This window comes from Oryx dammah, unplaced genomic scaffold (assembly GCF_014754425.2).
Source record: "Oryx dammah isolate SB20612 unplaced genomic scaffold, SCBI_Odam_1.1 HiC_scaffold_16, whole genome shotgun sequence".
NCBI lineage: Eukaryota > Metazoa > Chordata > Mammalia > Artiodactyla > Bovidae > Oryx > Oryx dammah.
In genome coordinates, this window is record NW_024070200.1 from 47,550,651 (window position 1) to 47,567,579 (window position 16,929).

At 52.7% G+C, this 16,929-nt stretch overlaps 1 protein-coding gene across 2 annotated transcripts; it reads right to left on the reverse strand.

Moving 5' to 3' along the window:
- Positions 1-1,465: 1,465 nt before the first annotated feature.
- ZNF710 (zinc finger protein 710) lies at positions 1,466-16,619 on the reverse strand. Of its 2 annotated transcripts, XM_040257505.1 has the most exons (4): positions 13,489-16,618; positions 10,119-10,310; positions 9,363-9,537; positions 1,466-4,283 (listed from the first exon to the last, which is right to left on the reverse strand). In XM_040257505.1, the coding sequence occupies exons 1-4, from the start codon at positions 14,944-14,946 to the stop codon at positions 4,114-4,116; spliced, it is 1,995 nt and encodes a 664-aa protein (XP_040113439.1). In that variant the 5' UTR covers positions 14,947-16,618; the 3' UTR covers positions 1,466-4,113. The 2 variants fall into 2 exon arrangements, with proteins under 2 accessions (XP_040113439.1, XP_040113438.1); XM_040257504.1 differs by lacking the exon at positions 1,466-4,283 and having other exon boundaries at positions 8,567-9,537; positions 13,489-16,619.
- Positions 16,620-16,929: the final 310 nt, after the last annotated feature.

A 16,929-nucleotide genomic window follows, 5' to 3' on the forward strand; every position in this document is an offset into this window, starting at 1 on the left:
TTCCGGTTATATTTTTTTGTGTTTCGTTGTTGTTGTTATTGTTGGTTTTAACCAACAATATTTTGTTATTGTTGGTTTTAACCTTCTAAACGTCTTCAGACCTCTTGATTTGCCTGTTTCTCAGTCCTCAAAACAGGTCCCACAGAGTAACCACCTCAGTTTTCTTGCTCACGGCTGCTTAGAGCTTGAGCCTGGGAGTGTGCGTGGGGCTCCTGTGTGGTTGGTCCAGGCCACTGAATCCCAGATTGGGGCTCCTCTTCACTATTCTTTGGCAAAACTAGAACACTAAGATTATAGAGTTGTTATACAGGCTAGTGGTAAAGAACCTACTTGCCAACGCAGGAGATGTAAGAGATGTGGTTCGATCCCTGAGTCAGGAAGATCCCCTGAAGGCGAGGGCATGGCAACCTTCAGTATTCTTGCCTGGAAAATCCCACTGACAGAGGAGCCTGGCAGGTTACAGTTCACAGGGTCAGAAAGAGTTGGACTGAAGCAACTTGGTAAGCAAGCAAGCAATACGGCTAAACAGATCCAGTTTAAAGGGCTGTGCTTTATGCAGGGATTATATTCTACTTTTGGTGTTAAATGTCCTGGGGAAGAGTTGTGACCTTTTTTTTTTTGCCGTCCTATGTGGCTTATGGGGTCTTAGTCCCGCGACCAGGCCCTTTACTGTTAAAGTGCAGCCTTGTGCTCAGTTGTGTCCAGCTCTTTGTGACCCCATGGATTGTAGCCTGCCAGGTTCCTCTGTCCATGGGATTTCCCAGGAAAGAATATTGGGAGTGGGTTGCCATTTCCTCCTCCTGACCCAGGGATCAAACCCGTGTCTCCTGCATTGGCAGGCAGATTCTTCACTACCACACCACCTGGGAAGCTCATACCTGGTCTCAGGTCTTGACTTGAAAAAAATAAACACTAGGCAACCCGAAGTCCATTTCCCAAATTCGGGCGGGCTCTTGTAGGCTCCTGAAACCCGATACCTGGAAGCTTTGAGATGGGCTCCTAGGCGCCCACCTCCATGGAGGTGTTTTAAGCCCATTCTTTTCCAGTCATCACTGGAATCCCAGGGCTGGAGGAGGAAAGGCTGGCATGCTGGCTGTGCCCGGACCAGCTCCTGGGGGAAGCGTAAGGTATCTAGCCCTTCTTCCCCATCAGCGAACAGCAGAGGGCTGGCAGCTCCCCAGAAGACACAGCCTCTGAAGCCCAGTCTGGCACCAGGAGCTGGCTTCTGTCCTGGAGCCCTGTTGGTGGGAAAGCGGCTTTTCTCTACAAGTGGTAGGAATTCTGGGGTCTTGGCCGGCACCCCTTTCTCATGGGCTCAGAGCCCTGGAGGCGGCCATTCTAGTGGGAAGGATGGTCAGGTGCTCCTCAGGGCCCCCTAGAGAATGAAGTACTTGTAGGGGGTTCCTTTCCGGGAAGGGGCGAGGACCAGTTCCCCCAGAACCATGGAAAGAAGCACTCGCAGTCACCTCACTAAAGAATATTCATTTATTTATAATTATTGCTAAGTAAACTTCTCTTTGAAACAGGAACATAAAAACACAGTAGGGCTTTGCACGAGTGGAATTTCTAAAACAGTTGGTTCGTATACATGTCAAAATAAGTTAGAATGGAGTTCATCCAGGAGTTTCCAAGTCATGTGAGAGGCCTCGAGAGCCTCTTCTGAACAGGTGGGGGCGGGGTGGGGCAGGGTGAGGACAGGAGCCTTGCTGAGACCGCCGCCCTCGCCCCCCAGCTCAGATTGTGAGTTGTGCTGCGGCTTCCTTCTCTCAGCCTTGCCCAGGTCCAAGGCATGGGGCAGGGGTGGGGGTGGGGGGGTTGTTCAAGTATGGAACCTCTCAGAGGGCTGGTGCTGATGGCGGGGCTGGGGGAAGACAGGAGAGCGCCAGCCTGGGGGCTGGACCTTGTCCTATGGGCTTCCAAGACCAAGGCCACTGGGTGGCTGGAAAGAGGAGGAGGAGGAGATATGGGGTTTTGTTTTTTGGTACCTGGGGTGGGGGGAGAAGACGTGGTGGGAAGAGGTAGTTTGCAGGGGACAACGCTTCTGCTCAGCAGGAGAAAATGTCATCTACAGTGACGGGGTCACTGCCACCTGAGGGTCATCATGGCGGGCACCTGGGAGGCTGGGGGCCTTGGGGTCTAGAGAGCCACACTTGGGGTGAGTGAGGACCCCCAGTCCTCTCATTTTGCTCAGCATGAACTCTAGTGAAGAAGGAAGGGGCACCTGGCTGCCTGATCCTGAGGCTTCTGTGTCCTCCCCTCCCCCCCATCCTGATCTTGGCCACCCTGAGGCCTGGCTTGTGTGCGTGTGTGTGCGTGTGTGTGTTAGTCACTCAGTTGTGTCTGACTCTTTGCCACCCCATGGACTGTAGCCCGCTGGGCTCCTCTCTGCATGGGGATTCTCCAGGCAAGGATGCTGGAATGGGTTGCCATTGGTCCTTCAGGAAAGACACAGCTCTGGGGGCACCTCCTCCCAGCTGCTCCCTGGGGCCCGTGGCCTCACCTCCTGTGCCTTTGCGGATGGCCCTGCCTGCCCCCACTGCCAGCCCATCACGGAGGCCTCAGGGTGTGAGTGGGTGGGAGTCTGGGCCCTGGCATTCCTCAGTGTGCTCTCTCACCGCCCTGGGGCCCCTGCAGTCTTTTTCAGCTCCGAGCAGGAGCTGGGGACAGAGGGGCTGAGGGCGGGCAGGCGATGGGAGCTCTGGCCACTGCTCTGAGTGGCAACGAGCGAGTCACCGGCCGGAGGGGCCAGGCAGGGGTGGAGGGCCTGCCAGGTTTCACCCCCTCCTGCCTGTCGCCCTCGCCTCCTGAGGCTTCCTGCCCACAGCTGCACGCGCCCTCCAGGGCCAGACCAGCAAGTACCCCCTCCATCCCCACCCCGAGTCCCTGGGCTGCTCTCGGTTGGTTGGGGAGCTGCAAAACACGCACAGCACACAAGAAAGCTTCCGCTGGGAAAAAGAAAGTGATGTCCATCAGAAAAGAGAATAGGTGACGCAGATTTGGAAAGAAAAAGAAATAAATTACCTTCAAAATACCCCCCTTTGCTCAAAAAAAAAAAAAAAAAGTGTTTCTTTTTCCTCTGTGGTCTTCCTTTTTAAAATGTGTTGCTCTTCCTAGGACTCTGGGGACTCTCGGCTGTCCCCGTCCTCAAAATGCATACTTATTAGACCTTAAATAAGAAAAACTCCAGTCCCCCCTCCCCCCCACAGGCCATCCTTGAGGACAGCCCCTGTGTGACCCCTGTCCTGTTCCCCTCACTTGGGGGGGCTGCCACCTTTCTTTGTTAGCAAGTGCCTCATGCACTGCATGTCCTGGCTTTGTCGGGGGACCCTGGCGTGTTGCCCTGGGTAACAGTTTGTTGGAATCCACTTTCGGGACACCCACTTCCAAACAGGGCTGTGAGATGGGGGCTTTCTGGGGGCTGGCTGGAGAGGACGGTAGCCAGGGTTGGGGCTGCACCCTGCTTTCCTAGGGGCCGCATGCATTCCTGGCTGGCAGAGAGTGTGGAGGGCACCAGGAGGTAGAAGGCAGAGGGCCCTGCCTGGCTGTCTGTGGACCGGGTAGGGAAGGGGGCTCTGGGCCTGGGCTTTTCCCAGTCCATGGGCTGATGGGAGCGGGTGAGGGTCGGGAGCAGGGCTGACCAACCGGCACAAGAACTCAACCATCCCTAGAGGCAGGAGATGGTCCAGAGGAAAACACGACACGGCTCAAGAGATCTCTTCCTCCAGTGACAGGGCCCTTGAGGAGCCATCAGGACGGGCCCCCAACACTGGCTGCCCCAGCGCTGCTGGGCCCAGAGGGACAGAACCTCTGCCCTAGTGGCCTGTCCCCAAACAGCCCCTGTCTGCATTTCTCCCGCAGCAGCAGGCCAAGGAGACGGGGACCTGGGCCTCCCGGGTCATCCTTCCTTCCCCACCCTGCCTGGGGCCTGTGCCGGGCTTGTAGCTGAGGCCAGTAGTACAGTCTCCATTTGGTCTCCAAGTCCCTAGTGGTGCAAACGACCAAGTGGGAGGGCGGGGCTCAGGACAGTAGGGCAGCAGCTCATTTCTCAGCTGCAGGGAGGCAGCCCACACACCCCACGCCCTCCTTGCCCTGTTCCGGGCGGCCCGGCATGTGCTATAGCACGTTGTAGTAGGCCATCTCTTTCATGGCCTGCTCGGTGAGGACGCTGGCCTCGGCGCTGCCATCCACACCCGCGTACGCGTAGGCGTTCTCCTCGAAGTCCTCCATTTCCTGCTGGCTGTCGAGCTCAGAGGGGTCCGTGCCCGTCAGCTCCATCATGGGGTCTGCAAGAGAGGGCACAGTCAAGCTTGGCTGCTGCCTGTGGGAATGGCCGGTCACTCCCACACAGGAAGCAGAACTAAAGGAGTGGTTCCTAGTCTCGGCTTCCAGAAGACTCAGTGGTTTCCTCTACCGCCCTGCTCTGGGGGGACCTGACTGACTGCTGTGGCTTCTCAAGTGTGTGCCGAGTGAGTTCAGGCCTGGATTTGAATTCGGGGCGGGGGGTCTCTTGCACCTCCTGAGTCACGAAAGTGAAAGTTGCTGTTTTCTCCGACTCTGCCACCCCATGGACTGTAGCCCACCAGGCTTCTCTGTCCATGGAATTCTCCAGGCAAGAATACTGGAGTGGGTAGCCGTTCCCTTCTCCAGGGGATCTTCCCAACTGAAGGACTGAACCCACATCTTCTGCTTTGCAGGGGGATTCTTTGCCATCTGAGCCACCAGGGAAGCCCCCTAAGTCACTAAGCCCTTATTTATTCTTTGCAACATGACTCAATCCCCTTTCCCATATGAAAGATTTCCTGTGCTGTATCATGTTGGCCACACCACTTGTTTGGCACCTACTGTATGCCAGGCACTTCACATGTATCATCTCCTGAATGCTCACAGCGACCCCATTTAGGAGAGCAAAAGCAAGTTCAGAGAGGTTAATCAACTTGCTCAGGGGCACCCAGCAAGTGCTGTTGTTTTGATCTACTTGTGACTATCTTAAAGGGCTGTTTCTCCTGATGCCAGCTGTATCCTCTGGCCCTGCTTTCCAAGGCCAAACACTCAAGGTAGGTAAACAAAGATGAGATAAAAACTCTTTTAAGAAGCCTCCTGTCATTTTATCAAATTGAAATCTTTTATAAAGTTCTTACTGTTGGAACAAAGCCAGATAGAAAACTCCACTGAGGTGGAGGCCTGGGTGGAGCTGCCTTCTGATGAGTTTTGGAGGGAGGGAGGCCCAGAGGACACTGGGAGGCTTGCTGGCAGGGACTGTGGCCGAGTCCCAGTGTGCATTCTGCCCCATCTACCTAGGAAATGCATGTTTGGGAAGAAATAGAACCCAGCCCAGGGGTAGCCTTGATGAGTCTAAGGCATGGTTTTTCAACCTTGGCATTATTAACACCTTGGGCCATGATTCTTTGTTTTGGGGGACTGGCCTGTGCATTGTAGGATATTTCACAGCATCTGTGGCCTCTGCCAGCTAGATACCAATAATATCACCCCAGCTGTGATACCCAAATGTCTCTTGTGTATTATTTGCTCAGTTGTGTCTGACTCTGCGACCCCAGGGACTGCAGCCCGTCAGGCTCCTCTGTCCATAGGATTCTCCAGGCAAAAATACTGGAGAAAGTTGCCATTTCCTCCTCCAGGCAATCTTCCTGACCCAGGGATCAAACTGGAGTCTCCTGCATTGCAGGTAGATTCTTTACCATCTGAGCCACCAGGGAAGCCCCAAATGTCTCTTAGACATGGTCAAATAAATGTCCCCCATTGAGAACCACTGATTGAATGGTAATCCCACTCCTTGCCAATGAGTGGCTCAGGATGGGGAAGGGGACCCAATTCTGGCCAATGAATCATGAGGAAAGGCCTACTAGTGAGTTCTGAGAATGTTCTCATTGGTTTCACAGAGTAAAGGACAGCAGGCTCTTGCTCTTCCAATGGAGGTGAACAGGGAAGCATGTTGCCCTAAGGCCACTGGCAGCTATTTTGTGACCATGAGGAAAATCACAGCCAATGCTGTGGAGAGAGGGAGTCTCACCCTGTCATTGCTGAGGGGCTGAATCAGTCAACTCTGCAGATAACCTGGACTGCAAATCATTTCTTAATTTATTTCCTTATTGTTTAAGCTGGTCTGATTGGGGTGTCTGTTACTTGTGTCCATGGCATTTGACACACTGAGTCTTTGGACTATAAAACAAGGTCAACTGCACCACATCTTATAGACCCTAGGCTGTTTCTTCCTTAAATCCTAGTGGCACACTTTCCTATCATATAGCTGATTAAAAATAAGCTACATAAAGGCTGAAGAATTGATGCTTTCAAATTGTCATGCTGGAGAAGACTCCTGAGACTCCCTTGGACTGCACAGAGATGAAACCAGTCAATCCTAAAGGAAATCAACCCTGAATATTCATTGGAAGGACTGGTGCTGAAGCTGAAGTTCTGATACTTTGGCCACCTGATGCAAAGAGCTATGATACTGGGAAAGATTGAGGACAGGAGAAGAGGGGGACAGAGGATGAGATGGTAAGATAGCATCATCGACTCAGTGGACATGAATTTGAGCAAACTGCAGGAGACAGTGGAGGACAGGGAAGCCTGGTGTGTGGCAGTCCATGGGGTCGCAAAGAGTTGGACACAACTTAGCAACTCAACAACAACAAAATAAAAACCCAGGAAAAATTTCTACCTTTGAGTCTTTTGTTACCCTCCCAACTTCTTTTATTAACTCTATTTGGCAGTTCCAGTTGGCCCCAGGGAACAATTTCTACCATTTATTATTTTTTTTTTGCAAAAACATTAATCTACCTCTTATAGTCCTACAGTTTATTGGATAGCTCTATCTAGAATGTATGCTGCCTTCCTCCTGCACAAGATCAAGCCTGAGCTTCTCAGACCAAGGTTATATATGAGTGACTTGGGCCCCAGCCATTCCTATGTCAATCCTTGCTGTACTGTCTGTCATCTGGTACAATCAGGAAGAAAGCCACCGTAGGCATCCTTGGTTGCTGACCTCAGATGGAAAGAGTTTATGCCTTAGCCACACCCTGGGAGAGAGGTTTGTAGGGACAGCTGCTTTCAAAGGACCAGTCCTCTGTCCTTCCTGGTGGGTTTGCTTCCTAGCAGATGCATTAGAGTACTGGCTCTCAGACTCTACTGTGCATAGAATTACCTAAGGTGCTTGAAAAAAGATCCGGATCCTGGGCCACACGCCAGATCGATTACATTTGCATCTCTGGTTGAGACTCAGGCATCAGCACTTTAAAACTTCTCTAAGTGATTTCAATGTGTAGCCAAGTTTAAGAACGGTTCTCTAGAGCTTAGATCAGAGGTTCCCAATGTGAGTTTCTTGACCGGTAGCTTCCCTTTGACTTGGGAACTTGGAAATGCAAATGGTCTGACCCCACTCCAGACCTACAGAATGAGAAGCTCTGGGGGCTGGGACTCAGCACTTTAACAGGCCTCCAGTGAGTCTCATGCTCCCTGGCTCAAATTTGAAAACCATCACTTCATTCGATGCCTCTCAAGTTTTCCAGTGCAAACAAATCACCGAGGGATCTTTCTGAAATGCAGATCCCGATTCAGCAGGTCTGGGGTGGAGGTGAGTCTGCAGTTCTAGCAAGATCCCAGGTGATGCCAACACTGCTGGTCCTAGAACCACATACTAAGGAAGAAGGTGCACCAGAACATCTATATGCAGGCAACAGCATTTCATCCTCACTCAGGGAGAATGGAAAACTGAGGACACTTTTTTCTACCAGAAAACCCCAGGCCACTCACTGTTCCAAAGCTAAAGCAGGGTTATTTCCATCACGCCCCAGCATCTGATTGGCTCCTCGTGAGTAACCTCACACGGCACGTCAACCCACTCAGTGATTGTCGACACACATTCCTAGCTATGTGTCTTGGAAGGAACTCCAGAAAGTCAAATAGCTCCAGACTATACAAGGAACCTTCTGAAAGTGTGGCTGTCTACTCCTTCCTGTAGAATCTCTAAAGTGTCTCCTCCCCATGAGGCCAGAAAGAATAAGGTGCTTCCACTACTGACCAGTGTTGAGGGGAGAGGTCATCACTAACCCGTGGGGATGTTATAACCAACAGCCAATGAAACCTCTGCCAACTGCAGAGGTGAGCAAAAGTCTCCTGAGTATGTGGGCTGCATTCCTTCCGCCAGGCACTAGGAAGAGTGTGACTGACTGTATTACCCTTTTTGCCTTGGCCACTGGGAAGCTTAGGGCTCCCTTCTGCATGCCCACAAAACCTCCCACTTGTACTTGGGGTTGTGACCTCTACCTGGCTCTCCCTTATCTTTCAGTTGGCATTTTCCCTTTTGTTACTTTCCTTCCCATCCATTTTTAAACTCATTATCGACTGGGGGATTTTTGCAGAAACGAATGCCTTTGACCAGTGATTTTTATTTTGGCCAGTCAAATATTAATTCTGTTATTTCACTAACACTTTGCAGATTATCACATTCAATAGTTATACCTGACACAACTATAAAGTCTTCTCCAGCACCATGAGTTTCATTTTCACTTTAGAGTATCCCAATCAAACACTAAGGTTTTTTTTTTTGGTCTGTTGGTCTAATACATCGTCTGAATCAGAACCATATCCTGAAGAGCTATCATCTTCTGAGACACTAGTATTTATGTTGCTTAGACAATCAGAGGAAGTAACTGCATAAAATTCACCGAAAAATTCTTGTTTTACTCAAAATTTCATAATGCATCATTTTTGAAATTTTATGGTAATAAACTTGCGTTTATAATATACACAAGGTTGGAACAAAAATCTAACAAAGCAAAATGTGAATTATGACAATCATAAGTTGTATAATGAACCCTTGATCAATTTTAATCTCTAATAACTCTGCATGGTGACGTTAATTGTATCACTCTCTAAAAACATATTGATATGTCTCCAGTCAATAATGTCTGGGTAATAAAAGACATATTAACACATCTCTGGTCAAATAATGTGTTAAAAATGCCCTGTCTCAGTGATGATCTTGCATGAGTTCCCTATCTTCTCTATCGTTCAGTGCCTGCATCTGTACAATGGTGATAATAAAGAGAGCCAACCTCGCAGTGAGGGTCACATGAGTTAATAAAGGCTTGGCACACAGCACTCAACAAATATTCTTTTTATTATTGTTTATGTGAGCCCACGTAAGTCCTTTGGAGAATACATAAACGTCCCATCGTTATCACGTGGATGGCCCTCCGGGGAGCCCCCTCTCCAGACCTGAGCCCAGCCCAGTGAGGTCTCAGGCCTGGCCAGCCTCCCCGCTCCCCTCACTGGACAGGAGGCTCCTGTGTGTGCCATGACAGGGCCGCTCCTGCTCCGTCCTCGGCGTGTGGCCCACCCACCTTGGCTGTCCAGGCCGACGTCCATGACGCCGTGCTTGACCTTCATGTGCCGGCTCAGGTTGCCCTTGAGGTTGAACTTGCTGGAGCAGTAGGGGCACTTGAAGGGTTTGCTCCCCGCGTGGAGGTGCATGTGGCCCAGCAGGTTGTACATGCGGTTGAAGGACTTCCCGCACACCTGGAACACACCCCGCCCCAGCTCGGCCTCGTCAGCCTGGGGGCCTGTCCTCCCCCGGCCCCTAGCCGCTCCCACCTCCATGGCTGGGCCCGAATCGCATCCCCTCTGTCCTTTCCTAGGTGACCCCAGAGGCCGAGGACACACTCCCCGAGCCGAGGCTGAGACCCACGCCTGGGAGCTCCAGCAGCCCTGAGTCTCCGGCCTGGGCTCCTTCCCTGAGGCTGCACCGCGACCTTCACCCCCGCCCCCAACTCTCAAAAAGCAACTTCGGGGAATTCCCTGGTGGTCCAATGTTTAGGATTCTGCACTTTCACTGCCAAGGGCCTGCGTTCCATCCCTGGCTGGGGCACTAAGATCCCACAAGCCTCAGTGCGGCCAAAGAAAAGCAGCCAATTCAGTAGCTTGTAGGACCTCAACCCTCACCACCCACCCCTCAACCCCCCAGAGCCCAGCAGTTTCAGCCAACGGGGGGTAGGGTGGGAGGAGCGGCACCCCCTTGCCCAGCCTGGGTCCCGCCTCCTGCGATCACAGGCCGGGGCCACTTGTGAGCAAGCCCTGCCCCGGGGCCGGGGGCCCGGTACCTTGCATTTGAACGGCTTCACGGGCGAGTGGACAATCATGTGGGTCTTGAGGGTCTGCTTCTGCACGAAGGTCTTGAAGCAGATGTGGCACTGGTAGGGCCGGACGCTGGTGTGGATCAGCATGTGCCGCTTCATGTTAGCCTGCAGGGTGAACTCCCGGCCGCACACCTCGCACTTGAACTCCTTCACGCCCTGCGGGGGGTGGGGGGTGGGGGGAGCCATGGTCAGGGCCGCACGACGGACGCGGGTTCTGCGAGTGTGTTCGTGCGGACCCGAGCATCAGGGCTTCTGGGAAATGACTCCCTGTCGTTTGCTGTTTCTTAGTCTCTCGGTCGCGTCTGGCTCTTTGTGACCCCATGGTCCCGGTGTCCACCTCTCGGCAGACAGACCGTGTCTCCTGTGTGTGCCGGCTTGACACAGTGAAGATGACGTGTGTGACCACCAGGGGGCCCTGCCCGTGGGGAGCTGACTTCGCGCATGATGTGTGCCCCGCATACACTGAGGCTGATCACGGGAATGTTTTCAGTTTTATCAGCCTTTGATTTTGATTTTTTTCTTCACAGTATTATTTATTTTTTTTAAACACTTTGTGGACTTGTGGGGATTTTAAAGTCTACAAAGAGAGGAGAAAGATGGCAAGCACACAGCACGTGTACTTATCGCTCTCTATTCTCATCACCCAAGCCCCCTGCAGGCATGAATAATCAATCATCTGGTTTTATGGCCAAGGCCAGATTCAGCTTCAGAACCCTTCTTAACATTACAGTCTAGGTAGCTACACCAATTGAATGGAGGAGCACCACAATGAAATCTGCAATCATCTCTGCTGCAGCAGAAAAAGTTCCCAAGGGGACTTCCCTCCCTGGTAGTCCAGTGGCTAAGACTCATCGCTCCAAATGCAGGGGACCCTGGTTCAATTCCTGGCCATGGAACTAGATCTTATATGCCATAACGAAGACCTAGTGCAGCCAAATAAATTTTTAAAAATATATTAAAAAAAAAGTTCCCAGGGCTGGGACAGGCTGGATTCTCGGCTTGACAGGATATTTCTCCCCCACTCACTGCAATGTCCACTGTGAGAGACAAGGACACGAGTTCAACCTGGAGCCTCTCTAAGGCCCCAGGTTGGAGAGTGGTAGCTCTATGCACATGCGTGGGCTATTGGCAGTCATGTCTGACTCTTTGTGACCCCATGTACTGTACTACAGCCTGCCAGGCTCCTCTGTCCATAGGACTTTCCAGGTGAGAATACCGGAGTGGGGTGCCATGCCCTTCTCCAGGGGATCTTCCTGACCCAGGGATCGAATCGGAGTTTCTTACGTCTCCTGCCTCGTAGGTGGGTTCTTTACCACTAGCGCCACCTGGGAAGCCCCAGCTCCATGCACATTCTGCTCCAAAGTGTGAAGCTGGTTGGATCTGGGTGGAAACCACAGCGCAGGCCAAGTGCCAGAGTGGGATGGTGGGACCCGAGAGGCCTCATTCAGCCTGTCTGGATGTAAAGGCCTCTCGGAGGAGGTGACGCTGGCTGAAAGTCAGGGTGGCTAGCAGCCTGCAGGGAGGGAGGAAGGCAGGGGAGAACTGGTCAAGGTGATGTCTAGAGACACAACAGACAAGACGGTGTTGCTCTACCATCTGTCTCCACAGGCCACTTTGCCTCATTTCAGAGTATCTGGAACCAATTGTACTTCTCTATAACAAATATTTTCCCTTACATTCATTCCCTTGTTAAAGCTTTTTTTTAAATTTATTTGGCTGTATCAGGTCCATGTTGTAGCACGTGGGCTCCAGAGCACACAGGCTCAGTAGTTGTGGCCTGTGGGCTTAGTTGCCCTTTGGCATGTGGTATCTTAGTTCCCTGACCAGGGATCAAACCTGTGTCCCCTGCATTGGAAAGTGGATTCTTAACCACTGGACCACCAGGGAAGTCCCTCACTCCCTTCTACAATGAAATATGTTTAGTATTTGCTTAAAAGAGAGTCACACGCTTTTGACAGACTCGAGTAATTACGAGAGGCAAGGGGAGCCCTTTGTGTTCTTGAGCATCTCATCTACTTCCCCACGGCATCCTGGCCTCTCTCTGGCCTCGGTCCTCCCAGCTGTGAGATGGAAAATCAGCGATTCTCCAACTATGCTCCTTGGGTCCTGCAGGGATTCTTCAAACACTTCAGTTCAAATGTTTTAAAATGAATAAAGTTTTACTATTTAAAAAACTAATTTCAGAGCGCCTGAGACACTGGGGCTGAAGTCCCTGCAGAGCTTTTGCTGTTGACCTAAGGGGGCCCCAGCAGGGTGGCAGATGTGTCCCCTCTGCTCACCTGCATCTGAATTGCAGGTGTCAGGATTAGGGAGGAGAAACTACATTCAGAAACATATCTTTGGTTGTTAAAAAAAAAAAAAAAAAAAAGGTTCATATCTTAAAAAAAAAGAAAAAAATCCCCCAAACCACACACACAAAAACCAAAATCCAAATAAACAAAAACTAATTTCAATTACATCTTTTCCTAACACTCATCAAAATAAAGCAGAGACATCACTTTGCTGACAAAGGTCCATCTAGTCAAAGCTGTGATTTTTCCAGTGGTCATGTATAGTCCCTTGGACAGCAAGGAGATCAAACCAGTCAATCCTAAAGGAAATCAACCCTGAATATTCAGTGGAAGGACTGATGCTGAAGCTGAAGCTCCAATGCTTTGGCCACCTGATGCAAAAAGCCAACTCACTGGAAAAGACCCCGATGATGGGAAACATTGATGGCAAGCGAAGGGGGTGACAGAGGATAAGATGACTGGATGGCATCATTGACTCCATGGGCATGAATCTGAGCAAACTCCGGGAGATGGTGAAGGACTGGGAAGCCTGGAGTGCTGCAGGCCATGGGGTGCAAGGAGTTGGACACAACTGAGCAACTGAACAACAACAACATCAAAATAAATATAACAATAAAAATAAGAACCATTTGGGAATTCCCCGGTGGTCTGCTGGTTAAGAATCTGCCTGTAATACAGGAGATGCTGGGGACAGGGGTTTAATCCTTGAGTAGGAAGATCCCCTGGAGGAAGAAACTGCAACCCACTCCAGTACTCTTACCTGCAAAATCCCATGGACAGAGGAGCCTGGAGAGCTATAGTCCACGGGGGTTGCAGAGTCGAACACGACTCAAGTGACTGAGAACACAAATATTGAGAAAAGAAAGAAAGGAACATTCACCACCTAAGCGGTCTCATCCAGCACCATGGGAAGCCCTGGATGAAAGCTCGGCAGGAGGAGAGAGCAGAGACTCAGGAGGCCCTGGGGGGGGGAGGTGTGGCCGGCGGGGAGGTTCCAGGGGCCAGGTCTGGCCAGGGTGTGGGGTGGCGCACGGCGCCCTTACCTTGTGGGTGAGCGAATGCTGCTTGAGGTGGTGGATCTGGCTGAATTCCATGCCGCACTCGGTGCACACGAAGGGCCGCACGTTCTGGTGCTTGAGCATGTGATTCTGCAGCTGGCTGCGGTAGTGGAAGGACTTGTCGCACTCCAGGCACTGGTAGAGGGTGGGGCCCTGGTGGGAGGCCAGGTGGCGCTTGAGCTGCGTCAGCGTGGAGAAGTCCAGGCCGCACTCGACACACACGTGGCAGCGGCCGCTCTCGTGCTTCACCTCGTGCGCCTTGAGCTCGCTGGGGTAGGCGAAGCCGCGGCCGCAGAAGTGGCAGCTGTAGGGCTTGACCTCCGAGTGCAGCAGCATGTGGCGCTTGAGGTGGCTGGTCTGCGTGAAGGCCTTCTGGCACACCTGGCACTTGTGTGGCCGGGTGCCCTGGTGCGTCAGCAGGTGTGTCTGCAGGTGGCTGGGCTGCTTGAAGAGCTTGCTGCAGTGTGGGCAGGAGTGCGGCTTGATGCCGTTGTGGCCCAGGATGTGCGTCACCAGGTTGTACTTGGACGTGTAGGACTTCTCACACATGCGACACTGCCAGCGCTTCTGCCGGTCGCCGGCCTCCACCAGGTAGGAGTCGTCGATCTGCACGTTGATGTCCAGCCGGTCCAGCTGGGCCTTCTTGTGGCGCTCCACCGTCGAGCCGGCTGTGTCCGCTTCGAACTCGCCCACCTCCTGCCACACGAAGCCCTGCTCCGGCTTCACAGGCTCCGGGGACTCCATGGTGGGGGGCTCGGGGTCGCTCAGCGGGGGCAGGTGCGGCGGCTCGAAGCTGCACTCCACAGACAGGGCTTCTGGCCTGGGCAGCGCCATGCTGGGCTCGGCGAAGGCGTCCCGGGCCGGGTCGGGGAAGTGGGGGTCGAAGGGGGCTACGTCCAGCTCGGGCCGCGGGGTGCGGGGCAGGTGTCGCAGCGTCCGGGGCTTGCGGCTGAAGACGCTGAGGTCGATCATCTTGACCGCGCTGCTCTGCACCAGGGCCTCGCAGCCGCCGCCCGCTGCCTCGGCTGGGGCCTCTGCTGGGCCGGCATCCTTGTCATCGCCGCCGGGCACCGACACCTCGTAGACCTCCTCCTCCTCCTCCACCTTCTCAAACTTGACCTTGGGCACCAGGCGCACAGGTGGCCTCGTCTTCCGTCGGGTGTGCTTCTCGAAGGCTGCCTCCACCTCCAGCACCTCCTCCTCAGCCGGCTCCTCCAGGGCCCGCCCGTTGCAGGCCAGCTGGTAGACGTCGGGGCCCGGGGGCCGGGGCTCCCCTATGGCTGCCCCGGACAGCTCCGGCCCCAGGTCTGGGTAGAAGGCTTCGGCGCTTATAGTGGCTCCAAAGAGCTCATTTTCCGAGACCAGGCCCAGCACGGCGGCCTGAGCCAAAGACAGCACCACCACAGCATCAGTCTGTGTCCCTGAGTCCATGAAGCCCTCCATCCCGTGGCGGCTGGCTAGGAGGGCATCGCTGCGGGAAGAGAAGGGAGCATGAGCACCGCCAGCTCAAGGCTGCCAGACCGACGACAGACAGACACACGCTCAGCAAGGGCTCGCCCAAGTCTGGGTGTGTCTGTCCCTGACGTCTTTCTATTCCTGTCTTGGGAACAGGGCACAGGGTAATTATGGGGAGCCAGGACACCCTCTGTGTATGTGATCTTTGTTTGCCATGGCCTCCATCTCCCTGTGGGGGTCCTGGGTAAGCCCTGCCCCCTTGCTGGCCTCAGTCTTCCCATCTGTGAAATAGGGAGGCTGGATTTCCCCAGTGGTACAGGAGTTCCCCAAAAAATCAGATCCAAAATGGCAAACACTAAAGATTCTGCTCTTTTAAAAACTGATGTTAAAAAAAACCATCTTTATTTAAATGAAATATATACCTTGTTCCCACACAATGGCTTTGTGGCCAAGGTATAATTAATTTTACACTGACCTTTACTGTACAACTGTCACCATTTGCTTAGCCATGTGAATGTGGTGTTTGGGGTTTTTAAATATATTGGGCAAGAACAAGGCAACACACAAAAATAAATTAGGTGCCGAGGCCAAGCTCAGACAGCAGTTACCACCTGTCAGCCCTGATGCTAAATGACTGTGCCTTGCACACCAGGTCATTGCTCTTGATTAGCTAAATGTTGCACATTTAACGACCTAAGTTTACACCGATTAAAATATAGCTTGTGTCTGATATGTACCCTGGAATTTCATGAAAGATTTGATTTGAAAGGAGGAGTCTGTGATGGCTAACAAGCTGGAGAAAACTGGCTGAAGTGAATGCTAAAACTAGCTCCCAGCTTCACAGCCACGTTCTGATCCAACAGGTGTTTCTACAAAAGCCACTGAGCCCACCTGTCTGGGTCCAAAGCCAGGGCATCAGCTTCCTGCCTTCCTAGGGGATCCGCCACACCAGTGCCCTCTGCCCGGCCTTTGCACAGGGTTCTCCCACAGGGGTGCCCTTTCCCCAACCCCACTGAGCTCCTGGCTCCTCCCACCAGCTCCCCAGGCTTCCCTGAAATTCCCCCAGTTCCCGGTGCTTCCCAACTCTCCCTGGCAGCCGGGATGTGGGAGGGCCTCCTCCCTGGCCTGGGGTCCTCATCAGATTGCACCCTGCTCCCCTGCTCAATGTCTAGCACAGCACAACAGAGGCGCTCCATACGGAAGGGGGAAGACAGGACTGGGGTGGCTCCTGCCTAAGGCTTCCTCCCGGGCCAGGGTCGGGTGCATGGCGGTGGCCCTTCCTCAGGAAGCAGGCTCCCGGCTGGTGTCTCCCTGCCCCCAACAGGCCAGAGGCGCTTCCCCTTCCTGAAGCCGGCTAAAAATAAAATACCCCAGAGAGGAATTTTAGCCTCCTTGAAACGGACACTAAAGATTAAACTATTAAGCTTAAAGCAGGGCTCTCGTGGAAGGGGTCGGATGGAAGGAAAACTTCTGGAATAGGCTGGGGGTTGTGGGGAGTGGGTGGCTAGCCCTGATGGAGAGAGCTCACCCTCCCACCCCGCGTTGGAAAGAACACTCAGCTGGGAGTCAGGCAGCCTGGCCTCAAGTCCCAGCTCTGTCACATACAAGTGACTAAGCAAAGTCACTTCTGCATCTCAGTTTCTCCATCAAAGAATGGGGGAGGGGGACTTCCCTGGGGGGTCTAGTGGTTAAGACTCTGCATTCCCAATGCAGGGGGGAACCCAACGCAGGGTTTTATCCCTAGTCGGGGAACTCTAAGACCCCCCATGCTGCATGGCATGGCCAAAATAAATAAATAAATAAAATTAACTGGACCGCCAGGGAAGTCCTCAAAGCAGACTTTTTGGATGAAAACCACAGACCTGAGAGATTTCTCCATTCTTGGGTCCCAAATTCATCAAAGCTTTGGGTGATTCTACATCAGGCTCTAGAGACTAAGAACTCATTTGATCAATGCAACAAATAATTTGC

Excerpts from the sequence above, each read along its gene's own strand:
- ZNF710 (XM_040257504.1), bottom strand. The coding sequence starts at position 14,946 with ATGGAGGGCTTCATGGACTCAGGGACACAGACTGATGCTGTGGTGGTG. Across the intron at positions 10,311-13,488 it reads AGCATTCGCTCACCCACAAG|GGCGTGAAGGAGTTCAAGTG; the intron begins GTAAGGGCGCCG and ends CACCCCCCGCAG. Across the intron at positions 9,538-10,118 it reads TGAAGCCGTTCAAATGCAAG|GTGTGCGGGAAGTCCTTCAA; the intron begins GTACCGGGCCCC and ends GGTGTGTTCCAG.